Genomic DNA, 19,380 nt, shown 5'->3' with positions numbered 1-19,380 from the left:
CGTTACTGGGCATAGCGATAAGTCCAATGTATCTTGAGATCGAGAATCGAGGATAGTGCAGGGACGTGAAATAACCTGTCTGGTTGGCCTGGTAGTTGATTTTTGGCGATGAAATCCCATCTTAATCCCAGGTGCGCTGTGTTTTGATTGTCATCAAACTGTATCCTCTCATAATCTAGAGGGTGAATTTCAGATATTCTGGCTGCCGTGGCTAGCGATAACAGGAAAACTGTTTTCTGTGAGAGAAATTCAAAGGTTGTCGATTCCAATGGTTCATAATCCTCACTTGTGAGGTGTTGTAGCACTACATTCAGATCCCAAGCTGGGACGTGGAACTTCCGCTTTTGGTCCTCCAATCGGAAAGCACGTAGTAAGGCCAGTTATTTAATATGTCACTAAATTTGTGTGTGTATCCTAGCCAATGGAAGTATGCAAATGTTATGCCTTTATTCAAGAAAGGTGACCATTCGGTTGTATCAAACTATAAGCCCAATTTCACTTATTAGTTGCGTTGGGAAGTTGTTTGAAAGAGTTGTGTTTAAGCATGTTTATAATTTCTTTGTGTCAAACGATTTGTTATACAAATATCAGTGTGGCTTCCGGAGAGGTCATTCTACTGTACATCAACTTGTAGAAATTTATAATCAAATTTGTACATCACTTTCGATAACAAAGAATACTATTGTATGGTCTTTTGCGATGTATCAAAGGCCTTTGATAGAGTTTGGCACAGAGGGCTTATGCTTAAATTAGAGATGTATGGAGTCAGTGGAAAACTCCTTGATTGGTTTAATAGTTATGTAACTGATCGCAATCAATCAGTCTTTGTTAATGGGTCGCTATCCAAGCCTATGGTGTTGAAAGCAGGAGTTCCCCAGGGATCAGTTTTAGGCCCATTTCTTTTATTGTGTATGTAAATGAGATAGCTGATAAGCTACATTGCATAACTCGGCTTTTAAGCTGACGATACTTCACTGGGAACTTTATCAAAGGACAAACAAGTGATGGAAAGAGCCATGAATGAAAATCTAAAAATATTAAACGATTGGGCAAAGGTCTGGTTAATTTCCTACAATCCGGAAAAACTGAAGCTATATTATTTACTTTGAAAGATGGCAAAAAAGACATTAATTTGAAGTTTGATAACTGCAATATAAAAACAGTCGATTTTCATAAACATCTGGGTTTAATCTTCACGCCTAACGGAGCTGGCATCATCATATTGAAAACATTATCAAAAGACATCTAAAATGATTGGATCATTTCGAAATTAAAGTTCTTATTAAATAGAACAACACTAGCGAAAATATATACTGTATTCATAAGGCCACACTTTGAGTACGCATGCGAGGTATGGGATGGATGTTTAATTGAACAAGCTAATAGATTAGAAAAACTTCAACTTGAAGCAGCCAAGCATAGTTACTGGTCTTCCAAGATATGCATCTTCCAGTTCATTGTATTACTGAAACGGGATGGGATTTACTTTCTGAGAGAAGGAGAAGACGCAAATTAACATTATTTTATAAAATTAAAAAATGCCTGACACCAGTTTTTCTTCAAGATTTACTCCCACCTGTAGTTAGCAACCAGACAAGTTATGAGTTAAGAAACTCAAATAACTTTAGTCAACCATATACAAGACTGAGGTACTCAACGCCATCTTTATTCCATCAACAGTTAAAGTGTGGAATAATATTCCCTTAGCTATTAGAAATTGCGACTCTGTTGCCACGTTTAAATCTTATATCCACGTGCAGGAAAAATGTGCACCTATATATTATTCATATGGAATAAGGAAGTTCAATGTTATGCACACTAGATTAAGATATATGACGAGTACAATAATTTAATTATGATTTATATAGAATAAATGTAAAAAATGACGCATCATGTCAATGTGGCCATAGATGTGAGAATGTTTTTCATTACTTCCTTGAATGTCCTTTGTATACTATTCAAAGACATAAACTGTTAAAATCTTTAGAACATATTGTCAAAAATAGAACACTGATTGATATTAATCTTATCTTACAAGGCAATGCAGGTCTCTCAATCACTGACAACCAGAATGTTTTCAAATATGTACATATCTATATCTCTCAAACAAAACGCTTTCTCAGTTAACATCTGTTGTACATATCCTAGCCTATGTCTGTCACTTGTGTACTTTGTTGTAAGATGAATTGTGTAATTATCTGGAGAGGGCTTTTCTAAGTTGGATAACTTGTGCCCAATCCTTTTCTTGAATGAATAAAATATGTTTAAAACAAACAAAACAGGCCAGTAACTCTGGTGTTTTTGTCAATTTAACACCCGTTCTCATAGAAATCACAGAACTAAGCGCGGCAAGATATGTTGACAATGTCGAGCCTTTTAAATGTTTGTTTTGCCGTAAGTAACACAAATAGTCTGCCACTTGAGGATGCGTAGCATCTCTTGCTGTAAAACCCTTGTTTGCTGCGTAATTTTCGAAACTGTGCCACTTGTAGAATATCCTCTCTTGTTTTAAACACATTTTAATACAGTATACGCGAAGTTTGACTTCTGAGTTTGAGTATCGTTGGGTAAGCGTTGACCGCTTTATTAGAATGGGAAACGCCCTGGTAGAAAAATATCCTCTCTTGTTTAAACACATTTTAATACAGTCCATTCCCAGCGATGAAGTTTGAATACTTCTGGGTTTCTGTGCACCTGGATGAGCTCCCCAACCTTGGAGCGACGGCGTCTACATATAGATGGGTTTTGAATTCCTGCTCTGCTAAACAAATCCCTTCGCAGACATTCGATTCCTTGGTCCACCATAGTAGATGAGGTCTGAGATGTTTCGGTAGACTGAATGGTTGTAGGTCGTCGAGATGTGTGTTGATGAAGACCTGTAAGGGACGTAACTGTAATCTGCCTGTGAGTGTCAAGTCTTGGGCTGATGTTAGAAGACCTAGTAAGCTCTGCCATTGTCGAAGTGGTAGCGGAGAGAGAAGGGCTGGAGGAATGATCTGTTGGATCTTGAGCCAACGGTCTTCTGGTATGACTATACGGTTGAGATCGGTGATAAATCGAATGCCTAGGAATTGCAGATCTTGCGATGGTACTAGGTCCGACTTGTGTAAGTTTACTAACCATCCCAGCTGTGTTAGTAGCTTTATGATGTAGTTTAACTGTTTGAGATGCTGTGGATCTTGATCTACTTGTATCCCGTCGTCGAGGAAGAACGCACTGCGTAGCCCTTGACGATGTAGATAGGTGACAATCGGTTTCGTTATCCTCGTGAATAACCATGGGGCTGATGATATTCCGAATGGGAGTACTTTCCACTGGTAATGTAACCCGTCTAGCGTAAACCGTAGGTATTTCCTGGATTAGGGATGTATAGGGATGTGCAGATAAGCATCTTGTAGATCTATACTGCCCATGTAGTCCATGGGGCTTAATCATGTGCCGTAACTGCGGTAGATGTATCATCTGCGGAACCTCGGTGGTCTCTCGTAGATAAGTCTTGTTGAAGAAGCTCATGTTGTAAATGAGTCTGTATTTCTCCTTGGAGTTTTTCTTGGGTACTAGGAAAACTGGGGAGTAGAAACCTGGTTCGATGTTTCCTTGATCTATTACTTCTATGGCCTGCTTGGTTAGGAGTAATGTAACAGCCTCTCTTAACTTTGGTAGTTGCTGTGCCTGTACGTCGAACTTGTGAGGGTTGACTGTTAGTGGAGGCTTGGTCTGTAGTGGGATCTGAAATCCAGCGTTGAAGAATGTTGGAGACATAGGTGTCTTGAAGCATTCCCCAGTTTTCCCAGTGTAGTTGGAGACGTCCACCCACTTGTGTGACGGTTGTACTGGAGCGGCTGGGGGTGGAAGACTCCAGTCGTTCGAACCTGTCTTTCAGCGTTTATAGTTGTGGGAACCTCTGGGTGTCCTGCCTCTTCCTGACCCTCCTCTATAGTTGCCATATGGGCGTGAAAAGAATCTCTTCTCCTGGAACTGGCTATCTTCCTGTCTCTTGCTCTTTGTAGGCCCGTGAATTTAGATCTCCTGAGTATCTTTGTGAAGTCTGTCGAATGACACTGGCTAAGCGTGTCCATCGATTTAATCATCAGGACTTCTCTGGAATCCTTGGTGACTTCCTTGGAGACTTTGTCTATTCCTCCGTCAAAGATGGATGGGGAAGACCACGGGCTGTATATAGTGGAGCTGTAAAGTTCTCACCCCAGTTGCAGGAAGCGAGGAGGCCTTGACGACGAGCTAAGGTCAGTGCTGCTGAGACAGGCGTGAGATGATCTGTTAAGAACTGCTGGTCCTTCTTTTGCATCAGTAGGGCCGAGTAAATCATTCTATCATCTTCAGAGGTGGGTGTTACTTAAATCTGGTGATAAGTGTCTCATTTATTGTTCTAGATCTATTTAGACCAAAGAACATACGTCCTCGCCATGGTTTCTATCTGAACCAATTTCCGATCATCAATCTTGTAGTACTTGTTCTTGGCATCGGAGATCAGCTTGTAGTTCTCATCGATGTCTTGCGCCTTGAAGAAGGGGTCCATATTATGCGTGGAGAACTTCTTGGCGTGAAAGTTTGGCAGATGTGGTGTCTGAACCTTCGTGGCTTTGTGAAATGCTGTATCTAGGTTCTGTGGTACCGCCCAATCGAATTAGATTGGGGGTAGTGTAATAGCATCTGCATCGTCCTCATTCATCAGGTATGTCTGCTCGAGTTGCCACTCTTGGAAGGTGATGAGAGATCTAGATTATTGACCATCCAATATCTTATCTCTGCATCTGAGAAAATAATTCCTCCATCATCTTCCATTCCATCATCATTAATGAGAGGTTGTTGCTCTTCTGATGTAGGACTGTGTGGCTCTATCTCTATATCGTTTGACGCTTGTGGAGATCTAGTTGTAGGCTTGTGTGCAGACCTGTGAGGTGATCGACGTGGTGATGTACGTGGAGATCGGCGTGGTGACCGGCGAGGCGATCGTCTTGGTGATCTACATCGATAGGTTGATCTTCTTGGAGACCTATGAGGGGACCGTTGGTAGCTTCGTGAAGCTCTTGTGTAGTCCCTCGATGTCCTTTTAGATGATGACGATCTGGGTTCAGGTGTCCTTCGCGAAGCTTCCTCTGCGTCCGGTCCTGGGGAACGGTGATATGACCTTCGCGAAGGCTTCCGTGAGGTCTGATGATCAGATTCCGTATCTGAGTATGACGCCGAAGAAGGTGATGATCTTTCCCGCCATCGCGAAGGCTGTACATCTGGGTCCTTCGTCGAGGTGGTCTGTGACTTCCTTCGCGAAGGCGGCATCGTCGTGGCTGCTACGTTGACGGGGGGTGCCTCTGGGGTGCTGTCTACGTTGGAGCCTTCGCGAAGGCTCGGACCCTGGGATGGCTGCTTCTCCAGTCTGTAGTGGCCTTCCATCATGATCATGATCTGCTTCATTAGATCGTCTGGGATGATCTGCGGCGTAGTAGATGGTGCCCTCTCTGCGCTGATAGCGGTGGGGCCCTCAGCGATCTCGTCTGACATCAGTGTAGAGGCATCAGGCTGCATAGTGATCTCTGCTGAAGTCACTGTCGCTGTCACTGGTAAGCTTCTTGTGGCGTATGTCGGGTATGATGATTGGCTGGTCATCGTGAGAGGCCCAATTCTGCTGCTGGAGCGATCTCGGCTGAGAAAGTTCTCGGCGACTTCGTGATTTCCCTTTGGAGGATGACGCTGCCCGGGGGTACGAAGTCTGCGTTGAGAAGCGTTGAGGCCCTCTTGGACTTTATCTGCGATGGCGGGATGTCTGGGGAGGCGGTCGCTTCTTAGAGGTGACGGACTGCATCCCACGCCCTCTTCCGATGGGGTCTCAAGCAGAACACCAGACGGGGAGGGATCGCCTCGACAGCAGCTGACTGGATGGGAAATCCGATGTATCGGCCATGTCTACACCTAGTTTGCGTGACCTATCTGCAACACGTCTCAAGACGCAAAGATGGTATTTATTAAAGGCAGAATTGGTTAAATTAATGCAGTAACTGCAACGCGTGAATCAAGCGCACAAGGCGTGAGTACAACTAGGGCATACTACATGCGGATCAGCAGCGGAAAAAGCGTAATCTACAAATAGTACAGTTTTTCATCAACGTAATACTAGCTGAATAATCACGAACTCCGTGTGAATAAACAGTAGAAATACGATTAATTATCAATGCAAATTAATGAAGGATACTAGCTATACCTCTATAGTAAACTATAAGAGGTAACTAACTAAGAAAACCAAAGGATATAGTGTGTAAGGAGACACAGGCGCTCTCACATCCTGCTCACTGGGCGAAGAAGGAGAGAGTGAAGCATGAGGCCAGAGGGTGGCGACACCTGTTCCCGCGCTTACGGCAGGGGAGGCAACTCTTGGGTGAGTACCAATTAGTGATTTTACATTGAAGGGAGCTTCAATTAAGGAGATACAAGTGTTCCACTATGTTCGCAAGAGGAAGGGGACAAGCAAAAGAGCATGAGTCAGGATAAGGAAAAATAATCAATTAACACATGTCTTACAGAAAGTAGTCGGGTCTCGTGCCATGCTCAGTTACATCTGTCTGCAAGTTGTCTCCCAGTAGCCCATGAGACCTACCTGGCAGTGTTAGACTACCACGTTGAAGCCATAGGTCAGTGCCCTTTCAAGAGACTTCACTTTATTTACACAAATTACAAAAGAAGAAACCAGCTTGCCAAATTTAAGCCTCATCAGAAAAAAAAAATATCACAGCAGATAAGGCCCTTTAATTTTTTTGCTTTCACTAGCTAATCAGTATCTTACAAAATAATCTAATTGGTAACAACTCTGGCTTGTCATTCAGTTTTGGTTAGGGCAAGCTGGTTCTGTTATGATCTTCTACATAAAAAGGTGTAGGATGGAAAAAGAGGGCTGATAAATTGCTATACATAGGTTTCTAAACAACTGGATCAGAATCCTTTGGTAAACTGTACCTGGGACCAACTATGGAGATTAAGGCTCAGAAGAGATGTACAAAACGCATTAACACTAGACAAGCAGAAGTTTGTGGTATGCATGCAAAATTTGAAACATGTGGAAAGAAAAGAAGGCAAAAGCATGACAACAAAGCAATAATGATAGCTCCGCTGGATAAAAAGTCAACAGTTTAATAATGTCAATAGAGGCAGACACTGAACAAGAACTGCTGTCAGTATTTTTTAACAAAATATTTGCTCCATTGGTTTTTACTTTACTTCCAGCTTGAAACACTAAAGTATTGGCTCAACAGATTCTGAAAACAAAACAATGTAGTTCTAACAACATTTCCTGAACATACAAATCATTATCATGATGATACGTGTGTGTTTCAGTAGAATAAACTGTTGGACATTATTTTGTTTCTTATTTCTTTGTTGTTTAATGCTGCACCTATATGATGGTTATCTGTTAAGATCCAGTGATTGACATTATGATCATTGATCTATTTAATTAGGTATTAGACACTGAGATAAAAGGCAGTGCTGGAACTAAATAGCAGTCCAAGAAAATTGAAGTTCCTCAAACTTCACATTACTTGTTTGCAATTACAATTTGGATGAGTAAACTTATGACACAGACATAATGTTTCATGGCATAAATCAGGTTGTCAAATCAAGATGCACTAAATGTGGGAGCTTTATCAAATATAGAACTGATCATTTGTTCTTGCCATACCTTTTAAGAAAATCTAATCATAAAATACTTATTGATTTGAAATATCATGATGAAAAGAAGCTTAGCTCCCACTATCATGTGTGGAAAAAACTCAATGTATTACACCAATTTTTAAACATTCTCAATAGTAACTGTGGATGCTCAAGAAAACAAAAACATGTCATAAGGGAAGTAAGTATTCTTTGAAAACCTTTCATGCTGCATGCACTGAAAAAACATATTTGGGAGCAAGGGACATAACTCTGTGGACAAAAAGAAGACTGACTGACTGACTGAGTTTGGTTTTACGCCGCTTTTAGCAATATTCCAGCAACATCACGGCGGGGAACACCAGAAATGGGCTTCACACATTGTACCCATGTGGGGATTCGAACCCGGGTCTTCGGCGTGACGAGCCAACGCTTTAACCATTAGGCTACCCCACCGCCCCACAAAAAGAAGAAGAATTTAAAGGGAAACAAAACTCCCAACTGTCAGTTGTCCAGCTGATGCCTTTTAATTAGAAAAAATAATTACAAAGCCACGTGACATTGAACAAGTTTATTTGTGTAGATGTATGAGATATTGTTCCTATTCATGGACATTGATGGATACTTGAACAAGGTAACTGACTGATATTATACTTTTTTCTGTTGTAATTATGATATTGGCATTTTGTTTTCATTATTTTGCTGTAGAAGGAATATGTGAGGTCTTGATGGTTATTGACCAAACTGTTCCAAAAATTATCCTTCAATAGCAACCAATTAGTCCAGAGAGGTGTTATTTTTTAATACATGTAGTAAAGGCTAATATTGGTATAAATAATATCTGATGAAAGGGCACTTGTAATTGATCACTGACATAAATCAATTTAAGTTTTATTTTGGGGTATTTGTTAACCAAATCACAGGTAGAAAAATGTCTATATAGCTGATTACTAGTTTCCAGCATAGTTAATGAAAACATACACAGAGTTATATTTACATCTGCGTATAAAACTATGCCTGGCAGAACAGAAAATACATCATGTCTAGTGATAATTTATCTGAGATTTCATCTTTCATTGACAAAGTTTGTTATCACCTGTTTGTTTAACTAAATTTTCAGATCGTATAGTGTGTTGTCGTAACTGCAAAATACTGATGATCACCAATCACTTCAGATTTTAAGTCTAGTGTGCATTAATCAACAAAAAAACATGTCACTTTGGATGTAACTCTTTACTGAATAACAAATTTCATCACGACAGATGTGGGCAATTAGTACATTTTCAGATGGCAGCCCGGTTGGCCATCTTAAAATTGGATTTTAATTCAAAGCAACTGTTCTACACACTTTGTACACCTGTCACATATGTGATTTGATTATTACAACAATCAAAACACTGGATTCAGCCAGATGTGTTCAATGACTTGTATATTGTCCAGGCTAAATGGAGAAAAACACACTGTGATTTCAATTTAAAACCATGCATAATTTACCATTTAAAAACTCATGCTGTGAATTCAGTTCCAAATTCACTTCAGTTGTTGCCTTGATACATAAAGATAAAAATCATACTTACATTTCAACAGAGATGTATTTAAAAAAAGTCAGATAATTCACTTTCAGAGATGTCAGGGCAAGGAAACTGCTTCAATAATTAATTGCTACTCACCACTATCTTTATCGGTTGCAGTTACTCTGGTAAGTAGAGTGTTAGCTTGTGCATTCTCGGGGATGTGGAATGTTGTTGTCTTGAGAGTAAACTCTGGCTTGTTGTCATTTATGTCTGTGATCGTAACAAGTACGTCAGAAGTGCAAGAGTTTCCACCCCCATCCACAGCTGCCACATGGAGATGATAGAAAGGTGTTTTTTCTCGGTCCAAAGTTTTCCTTGTCCTCAAAACACCTGAAATAAACCAAATATGAAGAAAAATGACAGGAAAAATATTAGAGGCTCCATCAACATATATCGTAAAAGAGTCACATGCCTCTAGCTTCTTTTTTTAAGTTGATGATGTGCACTTCTGGGTCTAACAAAATCTTATTTAAGGTCATGATATCACACTCTGAAAGCAGTTAAACATAAAAGGTCAGATTCCAAACATGGAAAAATGTAATTTTCTGAAGAAAATTTATATTTTATACTTATCCTGACTCATGCTCTTTTGCTTGTCTTCTTCTTCTTGTGAACATAGTGGAACACTTGTATCTCCCTAATTGAAGCTCCCTTCAATGTAAAATCACTAATTAGTACTCACCACAAGTTGCCTCCCTCTTCCTTAGCGCCGGAAAGGAGACGCCACCCTCTGGCCTCATGCTTCACTCTCTCCTGATATAGCGAGCCCAACACTTGAATTTACAGGGAAATCCAAAGTGTTATGTGGGAGGATGGGAGGGCTTACCTCATGAGTCAGGATAAGTATAAAATATCAATTTTATTCAGAAAATTACATATTTTTCCTTATCCTGACTCATGCTCTTTTGCTTGTAGAATCCTACGGAAACGGAGGTGGGAAAACCAGAATACTTTGGATTTAAATAATTAGTGATTTATATATATATGTAATAACCCCCTCAGGAACTTCATAATGGCACTGAATTAGGATAATTCCTGCTACTATAAATCATAAGTTTACCAGCTGCCATAGATGGGGTACTACAATAATAATATACTATGATAATAGCAGTAGTGATATAAAAGCGACTCCAAAATGGAGAAGCTACCCAACTGTACATAACCATCAGTACTGGGCTTAAGACTAAGTAGACTTAAGATATGTATATAATTAGCCCTAAAACTCCGTAGAGTTATAAGCTAGATGATACTGGTATGATATATACATAATAATCTCGTGAGACTATGTCTCATCGTTTACGAGGGACTGTCAACTGCTGTGCGAGGACCATGGGACCGAAATGGTGAATACCTGAGATGTCCTCGGTGGTGATATCTCTCAGATAGTGATTAGCAAACACCATGTCGGATTTCCAAAAGCAGCCCTCCATAATGGTATTTAATGAGCAGTTACCGTGTAGAGCGAGAGTGGAAGCCAGTGCTCTGATCTCATGTGGATTAGATGCTCTTGGAGGGTCGAGTCCTGCAGCCTTGTAGGCGCGAAGTATGACAGTTCTTATCCATATTGATATGGTGGTACGAGAGACTTCGGTCTGAGTCGTTGATAGAGGGATGAATATTCGTTTGAGATGTCGTCGCCTCGTTTTCGATCATCGTAGATAGATTTTGAGAGCTCTGACTGGGCATAAAGATAGGTCCAGCGTATCTTGAGATCCGGGAATTGAGGAGAGTGCGTGAACATGGAATAATCTGTCTGGTTGACCTGGCAATTGATTCTTGGCGATGAAATCCCATCGTAGTCCCATGTGCACTATGTTTTGATTGTCGTCAAACCGTATTCTCTCATAATCTAGTGCGTGAATTTCTGACATCCTGTCTGCAGTTGCTAGGGATAACAGGAACAATGTTTTCTGTGAGAGAAATTCAAAAGTTGTTGATTCCAGTGGTTCATAAGCCTCACTTGTGAGGTGTTGGAGCACTATATTTAGATCCCATGCTGGAGCTCGGAACTTCTGTTTCTGATCCTCCAATCGGAATGCACGTGAGTAAGGCCAGTAACTCTGGTGTTTTGGTTAACTTGACACCCGCTCTCATAGTTATCACAGAACTAAGCGGCAAAGATATGTTGACAATGTCGAGCCTTTTAAATGTTTATTTTGGCGTAAGTAACACAGATAGTCAGCCACTTGTGGATGTGTAGCATTTCTCGCTGTAAATCCCTTTTTAGCTGCGTAAGTTTCAAAGCTGTGCCACTTGTCGTCGTACAAGTTACGTGTACAACAGCGTAAAGCAAGCATGACTGCTTTCGCCGCTCTGGCTGAATAACCTCTCTTGTTTAGACACACTTTAATACAGTCCATACGTGAAGTAGGAATGCTTCTGGGTTTCCGTGCACCTGTTTGGTGTGAGGATGTATTAGTAGATTCGAGCTTTGGTAGCTCTAGTGTTGGTTGTCCGATTTCTTGAATTAGAATGGGAAACCACGCTCTGGCCGGCCAGTAGGGCTCGACCAAAATCAGTTGGAGGCTCTGTGTTTGTCTGATTTTCTGTAACACTTGTGGGATTAACGCTGGCGGGCGGAAACGCTGCGACGCGCTGAGGCCTTCCCAGGATATGCTTAGAGCGTCCGTTGCCCACGCTTGTGGATCCGGACTGGTGATACTGAATGTTGTTAGCTGATTGTTGAAGCGAGTGGGCTTAATAGATCTACTAGCGGAGCTCCTATTTTCTTGATAATCTATGCAAAGATTTCTGTATGGAGCATCCATTCTGTCGGTGACGGTAGATGTGGCCGAGAGAGTGCGTCTGCTAGTACATTCTTGGCTCCGGGAATGTGACATGCTCTGACATGTAAGTTGAGTTCGGTGATTAGAACGAACAGTTGAAAGCATAAAGTCAATAGGTTCAGTGATCTCGTTGAGCCTTGTTTGTTTACATAAAACGCCACTGTTGAGTTGTCGGTGTGAATCATCAGATGCGCCTTCTGTAGAATGGTGCTCCAATGTAGTATGGCGTTGATTACAGCTTTCATCTCTAACATGTTTATGTGGAGCTTGCTTTCTTGCTGATTCCATAACCCTGATGCCGTCCGGTTGGCGAGATGAGCTCCCCAACCTTGGAGCGACGCGTCTACATAGAGATGGGTTTTGAATTCCGGCTCTGTTAAATAAATGCCTTCGCAGACATTCGACCTCCTGGTCCACCATAGTAGATGAGGTCTGATGTGTTTCGGTAGACTGAATGGCTGTAGGTCGTTGAGATGAGCATTGATGAAGACCTGTAACGGACGTAACTGTAGTCTGCCTCTGACTGTCATGTCTTGGGCTGATGTGAGGAGACCCAACAGACTCTGCCATTGTCGTAGTGGTAGCGGAGAGAGTAAGGCTTGTGGGATGGTCTGTTGGATCTTGAGCCATCGGTCTTCTGGTACGACGATACGGTTCAGTGTCGTGATAAATCGAATGCCTAGAAACTGCAGATCTTGCGTTGGTACTAGGTCCGACTTGAGTAGATTTACTAACCATCCTAGCTGTGTTAGTAGCTTGATGATGAAGTTTAACTGTAGTTTGAGATGCTGTGGATCTTGATCTACTTGTATCCCGTCGTCGAGGTAAAACGCACTGCGTAGCCCTAGACGATGTAGGTAGGTGACGATAGGTTTTGTTACTCTTGTGAATAACCATGGGGCCGATGATATTCCAAATGGGAGTACTTTCCATTGATAATGCAGCCCGTCTAGTGTAAACCGTAGGTATTTCCTGGATTCGGGATGTATCAGGATGTGTAGATAGGCATCCTGCAGATCTATACTGGCCATGTAGTCCAAGGGACGAATTAGGTGCAGTAGTTGAGGTAGATGTATCATGCGAAACGCTGGCGGTTTGCGTAGATAATCCCTGTTGAATGTGCTCATGTTGTAAATAAGTCTGTATTTCTCCTTGGAGTTTTTCTTGGGCACTAGGAAAACTGGGGAGTAGAAGCCTGGTTCAATGTTTACTTGATCTAGTACTTCTATGGCCTGCTTGGTTAGGAGAGATGTAACAGCCTCTCTTAACTTTGGTAGTTGTTGTGCCTGGAAGTCGAACTTGTGAGGGTTGACTGTAAGCGGAGGCGTGGCCTGTAGTTGGATTCGATATCCGTGTTGAAGTATGTTGGAGACATATGGGTCTTGTAGAATTCCCCAGTTCTCCCAGTGCAGTTGAAGGCGTCCACCCACTTGTGACGGTTGTACTGGAACGGCTGGGGGTGGAAGACTCCAGTCGTTCCGAACCTGTCTTTCATCGTTTATAGTTGCGGGAACCTCTGGGTGCCCTGCCTCTTCCTGATCCTCCTCTGTAGTTGCCATATGGGCGACGAAAAGAATCTTTTCCTCTAGAGCTGGCCATCTTCCTATCCCGTGCTTTCTGTAATCCAGTGAATTTAGATTTCCCTGAATATCTCTGTGAAGTCTGCCTGATGACGCTGGCTGGCGTGTCCATCGACTTTATCATAAGGACTTCTCTAGAATCCTTGGTGACTTCCTTAGAGACTTTGTCTATTCCTCCGTCGAAGATGGATGGCGTAGACCACGGGGCTGTGTAGAGTGGAGCTGTAAACTGCTCACCCCAGCTGCAGGAAGCGAGGAGGCCTTGACGACGAGCCAGGGTTAGTGCTGCAGAGACTGATGTGCGCTGACGTCACTGTTGCCGACACCGGTCGTTTCTTGTGTCGTAGATCGGGTATGATGATCGGCTGATCATCTTACAGGCCCAGTTCTGCGGCGGGAACAATCTCGGCTGAGAAGGTTCTAGACTTTGTTGATTTCCCCTTGGAGGTAGACGCTGCCCTGGGGGTACGGAGTCTGCGTTGAGATGATGTCGAAACCCTCTTAGACTTTGGCTGCGACGACGGGATGTCTGGGAATGCAGGACGCTTCATGGAGACGGCGGACTGCGTCCCACGCCTCTCCTCCGAGGGTAACTCTACCGGAACACCAGACGGGAGGGGGTCGTCCGACAGCAGCTGACCGGCTAGGGGTTCCGATGTATCGGCCATGGTTAAACCTTGTTTGCGTGACCTATCTGCTGCACGTCTCAAGACGCAAAGATAATATTTATTAAATGCAGAATTAGACAGATTAATACAATAACTGCAACGTGAAGAAAACGCACATGGCGTAGTACAGCTAGGGCATATTAAATGCGGATCAGCAGCAGAAAAACGTAATCTACAAATAGTACAGATTTTCATCAACGTAAACTTGCTGAACAAACACGGCGTCCCGTGAATAAACAGCAGAAATACGATTAATTATCAATACATAATTGTAGAAGGATACTAGCTACACCTCTATAGAAGACTATAAGAGGTAATAAACTAAGAATAATCAAAGGATATAGTGTGTAGGGAGACACAGGCGCTCTCACATCCTGCTCACTGGGCGAAGAAGGAGAGAGTGAAGCATGAGGCCAGAGGGTGGCGCCTCCTTTCCTGCGCTAAGGAAGAGGGAGGCAACTCGTGGTGAGTACTAATTAGTGATTTTACATTGAAGGGAGCTTCAATTAGGGAGATACATGTGTTCCACTATGTTCGCAAGAAGAAGAAGAAAAGCAAAAGAGCATGAGTCAGGATAAGGAAAAATATACACGTGTTTCAAATTTGACTTTCATTGCTTACTTTTCTGCAAAAATATCATGTAAACATGTATCAACTATTACAGCCAAGTAAGGTCACATTTGAAGCATGACATTTACTACAACTGCTTTTAGCAATATTCCAGTAATATCATGGCAGGGGACACCAGAAATAGGCTTCACACATTGCACCCATGTGGGGAATCGAGCCCAGGTCTTCAGCGTGATGAGCGAACGCTTTAACCACTAGGCTACCCCACCGCCCCAAAAGAACACAAGAAGTTAATTGCACACAGTCACTGCAGAATAGACAAAAATCAATAGCGTTATCAATGTCCATGAAGTACCATAAAGATCATACTTTTTGAAGAAAAACAACTTCCACAAATAACTGAATAAAAATCCTATCCAAGCAAACATGGCAGTTGACAGCCATGACATTAGGATTTGGTTTATATGAACATTTCAAACACTGATTGACAAATACTTTTACTTCTCATTAATCAATCCATAATTTCTTGAAATTTGACCTGTGTTCCATGTGACCTTGACAGAGTGGTAACCTCCTAAGAGAACTTGTGTTCCAAGTTTAATCAAATTACAATCATCAGTACTGAATTCATTGTGTGAATGGCATTTTTCATGCCTAGAGCATAGTAAGAAGCATGGCCTTCAATGTTATCAAATCCTAAGTGAGAAAAGTTTCCCTTGAACTTATAGGTCTATTAGGCATTAAATCTCTACAAATTGTCAAAACGATGTGTGTAGGAAAAACTATTACAGTGTCCATACAGTGGGATGTTTGAGTCATGGTGACTGATCTTTGAGCAAAAACGTTTAAAAGCAGGGCGCAATCGTTTAGTAATGTTCAGTCTGTTTGGTTATTCAACAACAAAGCCAACCAACACAAGCAAAGCTTCATGCAATCAGCCATTTCGATAATGGCAATTAGCCAAGACACGCTAATCTATTTAAATTGGCAAACTTCATAACTTTGAATATTGCATGTAAAACCTTTGTAAAAGAATTTGAACATTGGTACATATGATCGCTTCAGAACAAACACTGATGTTTACTTCAATAACTTCAACTATCAGTTGTGAAATTACAACTGCTGTCTTACAGACGTCAAACACCTTGTGGCCTACCTGAATTTTTTTCAATGATGAAAAAATCCGCTCCATGTCCCGAGACAGAATATGATATCTTGGAGTATGGTGTGTTGGTTTCATCTTCATCTGATGCTTGGATGTAGTCAATGACTGAGTTAATAGGGCGTTTTCAGCAACAAACTTGGTGTACACAGACTGCAAAAAGACAACAGAAAATTATCCAAACAGCACTCCTCGATCGTCAAAACTTTATTATCGGTTTATTGTTAGTCAGGTGTTCAGAATGTAGGCCACAGGCCCATATACAATGTATACACACTGACATAATGTTCCACTTCCCCATTACATTCACTAACATATTTGTGAACTAAGAAGTATCAACATACATTTCTTAGTAGTGATTTATAGTTTGAACATAACAAGATTTAAAATGCATAAATATTTGGGTCATAACAATACACTGCTGGTAAAATTTCAATCTTAAATTAATATATAATGAACAAACAAAATTATATGTTTTTCTGGTTACAAAAGAGTTTCGTACAACAATTATCTTGGAACTATTACATAAGGTACAATTCCAGGATTGAAAGAACATCCTAAGAGCAACTAACTGAAATGCATTAATAAATGTATCTCCAACAACTTGAAAAATCCATACTGAACCAAAACCATACGAGAAAAGCATTTTACAAATATTCATTGTTCTATAACCAGTTATCAAAGCATATTTGCAATTTAAATATTTTTACAGGTACATGTATATGACCTTCATAGATTACCAGCTTTAACCCAGAGAAAGAAACCTTTCACAATTTAGCACTAGACCACAGGATCAGCGAGTGGGCAATAATTAGTAGTTCTGTCTGTAACTTCACTGGTCCAAAATAACATTCGTAGATTTACTTAACTATCAATACAAAATTCACTGGCCATAAGGACCACTGCAAACTTATCATTTAGTGGTCCTGATGAATTTTTACTAGCCAGGGAATTTCCACAGGACCAACATGAATTTCGCTCACAATTTAACCTACACAGTAATGCTTTGCACATGAATGATGGAAGAGTAAAATATACACTGAAGCATTGTGTTCCTTATATTACAGAAGTTGACTTTCCTAAATGTTCACCTTTAAGTAATTTTTTAGGTTTGTTTTGATAGTTTTGCAAACAGAATTCTGAGTACAATTTCTTTTCAACATGGACTTTCATCTCATAATTCAGATTATGTAGTCAATGTTCACCAACAAGCATATTTGAGCTCTGTCATGGATCATGGTTACATTCTCTCGTGAAGTTCACACATCTTTTCAACAAAACATATTGAAAAATATGGATTACGTGTTTTACAACAGGACTGTAAAGATTTGACATTTATGCAGACAGTAAACTGTGGAAATATTCACATTTATGGCACACTTCTATTGTCACAATGTACCTGCAAAAGGATGTTGGTTTAGGATATTTGTCAACTCTTCCATGTTGATTAAGGGTGATCGCTGTATGCATGTACAACTTCATTACAATCAATGGAACATTTAAATTTAGACAATAATACCAGTATCCCAAGAGTGAGGTAGAGAAAGGAAAGGTAGGAGAGTTACATAAATGTGGATAATAAGTGTAATGTATGGTTGAATGATGATAGACTGGTGTCTACACAACAGGTTAGGTATAAAGCCCTGATTGATGAATATATCAGATTAACAAGGCATGATTCATTCAATCATAATTGTTTAATTAATATGGACAAGTTGACTCAATTTTGTATAAATTGTACATAACCTCCATATTTCACATTTTTGTACATCATTTGCTTGTTAGTATCTACCTTTATCGTACAGCACACGAATGATACAATGATACTGCTGCAGGAAACACAAATCCTCACCTTTTCACACTTTGGAGCATGATCATTGTCATCTAGAATATCCACATTAATGGTGACATATGTGACAAACCCTCCATCAGTTGCAGCCACAGTCAGCTTGTAGTGGGACTTAGTTTCCCAGTCAAGGGGTTTGTTGACAAACAACTCTCCTGTGCTGTGCACTTGAAACTGCCCCAACGGATCGCCTCCTGTTATGTAGTAAGATATCTCAGCATTTTCACCAGTGTCCCTGTCAAAAGCACTGATGTTGCGTAAAACAGTACCCTGGACAGCTCCTTCATTCACTGCTGTGTTCAAATGTTTATCTATGAAGACCGGGGCATTATCGTTGAAGTCTGTCACAGTTATGAGAACCGATGTGCTAGAGCTGTGCCTGTGGTTGCTATGCCTATCAGCGTCGTCATAAACAACAACACTCAGATTGTATTCATCTTTCATTTCCCTATCCAGGGTAGATATCAGTGTTAACCAACCAGTGTGAGCTTCAATGGCAAATATGTTGGCCATTTCTTCCATCCCCTCACCAAATGTGTATGTAAACATGGTTGGCTGATCTTTATCATAAGCCTGAAGTTGAATTATTCTGGTTTCAACCGCTGCATTTTCAACCAAAGATGCCAAATAAGGATTAGAGTCAAAGACTGGGTCATTATCATTTACATCATGCAGTTGTATGCTGACCTCTGTGTATGCAGCAAGTGGTGGTGAGGTTTCTGTTTCAACTTTCACTGTTAGCAAATAAGAGCTGGTCTCCTCATGATCAAGCTCCTCTGATATTGTTATTTGTCCTTTTGAGTTTACATGGAACTTGTTAAGATTGGTGCTCTTGATTGATTCTGGAACAATACTGTAGGTCACAGGCTGATCAGCTGTAGCCTTTATGGTGGCAATGATAGATCCAACAGCAACATCTTCCTGAACAAAGAAAGCATACTGGTTCTTCTCAAATGTAGGTGGATTGTCCCCTGGACCCATCACCAGAATGTCCACTGCAGCACGATCTTGCATTGACAGTTCCTCCTCATTTCCCACTCCAACAAAGAACTGGAAAACCTTGTTTGCTAAAAAAATACAAATGTATAAAGTGCTATTATTTGAAACTTCAACAACATGTGACCCATGGGTATGGGCACAATAAATCTCTTGTGCATACATGGTTAATTAATACCATGAACAATTTACTTTTACAGTCAGAGAATAATATCTGGGTAACTGTCTGTTGTTTAAACATATTCCGCAAATATTGAAGTCTGCCTCACAACCTGCAGTGACTGATGATCAACCTCCCACACTATAAGGGTGCAATGATCGACAATCAACCAAGTCGCAACACCTGACAACACAGTCCATCAAGTTACCTCTTACTGGAAATGTAGAAAATGTTGGTGAACTCATAACCTTTTAAAATAATGTTACTTTGATGTAAATATATTGCAATTGTATTTGGTTGGAAAGTTCTTACCCTAGTGATCAGAAGATAACAATCTGCAGAAATCACTGAATGCTAAAGTCTATTCTCATACAGTAGCTTG

General features: G+C 40.9%; 1 protein-coding gene across 1 annotated transcript in view; it reads right to left on the bottom strand.

The window, feature by feature from the left end:
• Positions 1–19,380, bottom strand: part of LOC124285512 (protocadherin Fat 1-like) — a 196,513-nt gene that overhangs the window by 31,928 nt on the left and 145,205 nt on the right. Inside the window, 4 exon segments of the mRNA XM_046721752.1 lie at positions 6,967–6,976; positions 9,323–9,560; positions 15,991–16,104; positions 17,800–18,909. Coding sequence (XP_046577708.1) covers positions 6,967–6,976; positions 9,323–9,560; positions 15,991–16,104; positions 17,800–18,909 — 1,472 coding nt within the window.

This window comes from Haliotis rubra, unplaced genomic scaffold (genome assembly GCF_003918875.1).
Source record: "Haliotis rubra isolate DU_JTF1 unplaced genomic scaffold, ASM391887v1 Scf361, whole genome shotgun sequence".
NCBI classification, from domain to species: domain Eukaryota; kingdom Metazoa; phylum Mollusca; class Gastropoda; order Lepetellida; family Haliotidae; genus Haliotis; species Haliotis rubra.
The sequence above is the reverse complement of the archived record's forward strand: the minus strand, read 5'-3'. Positions and strand labels throughout refer to the sequence as shown.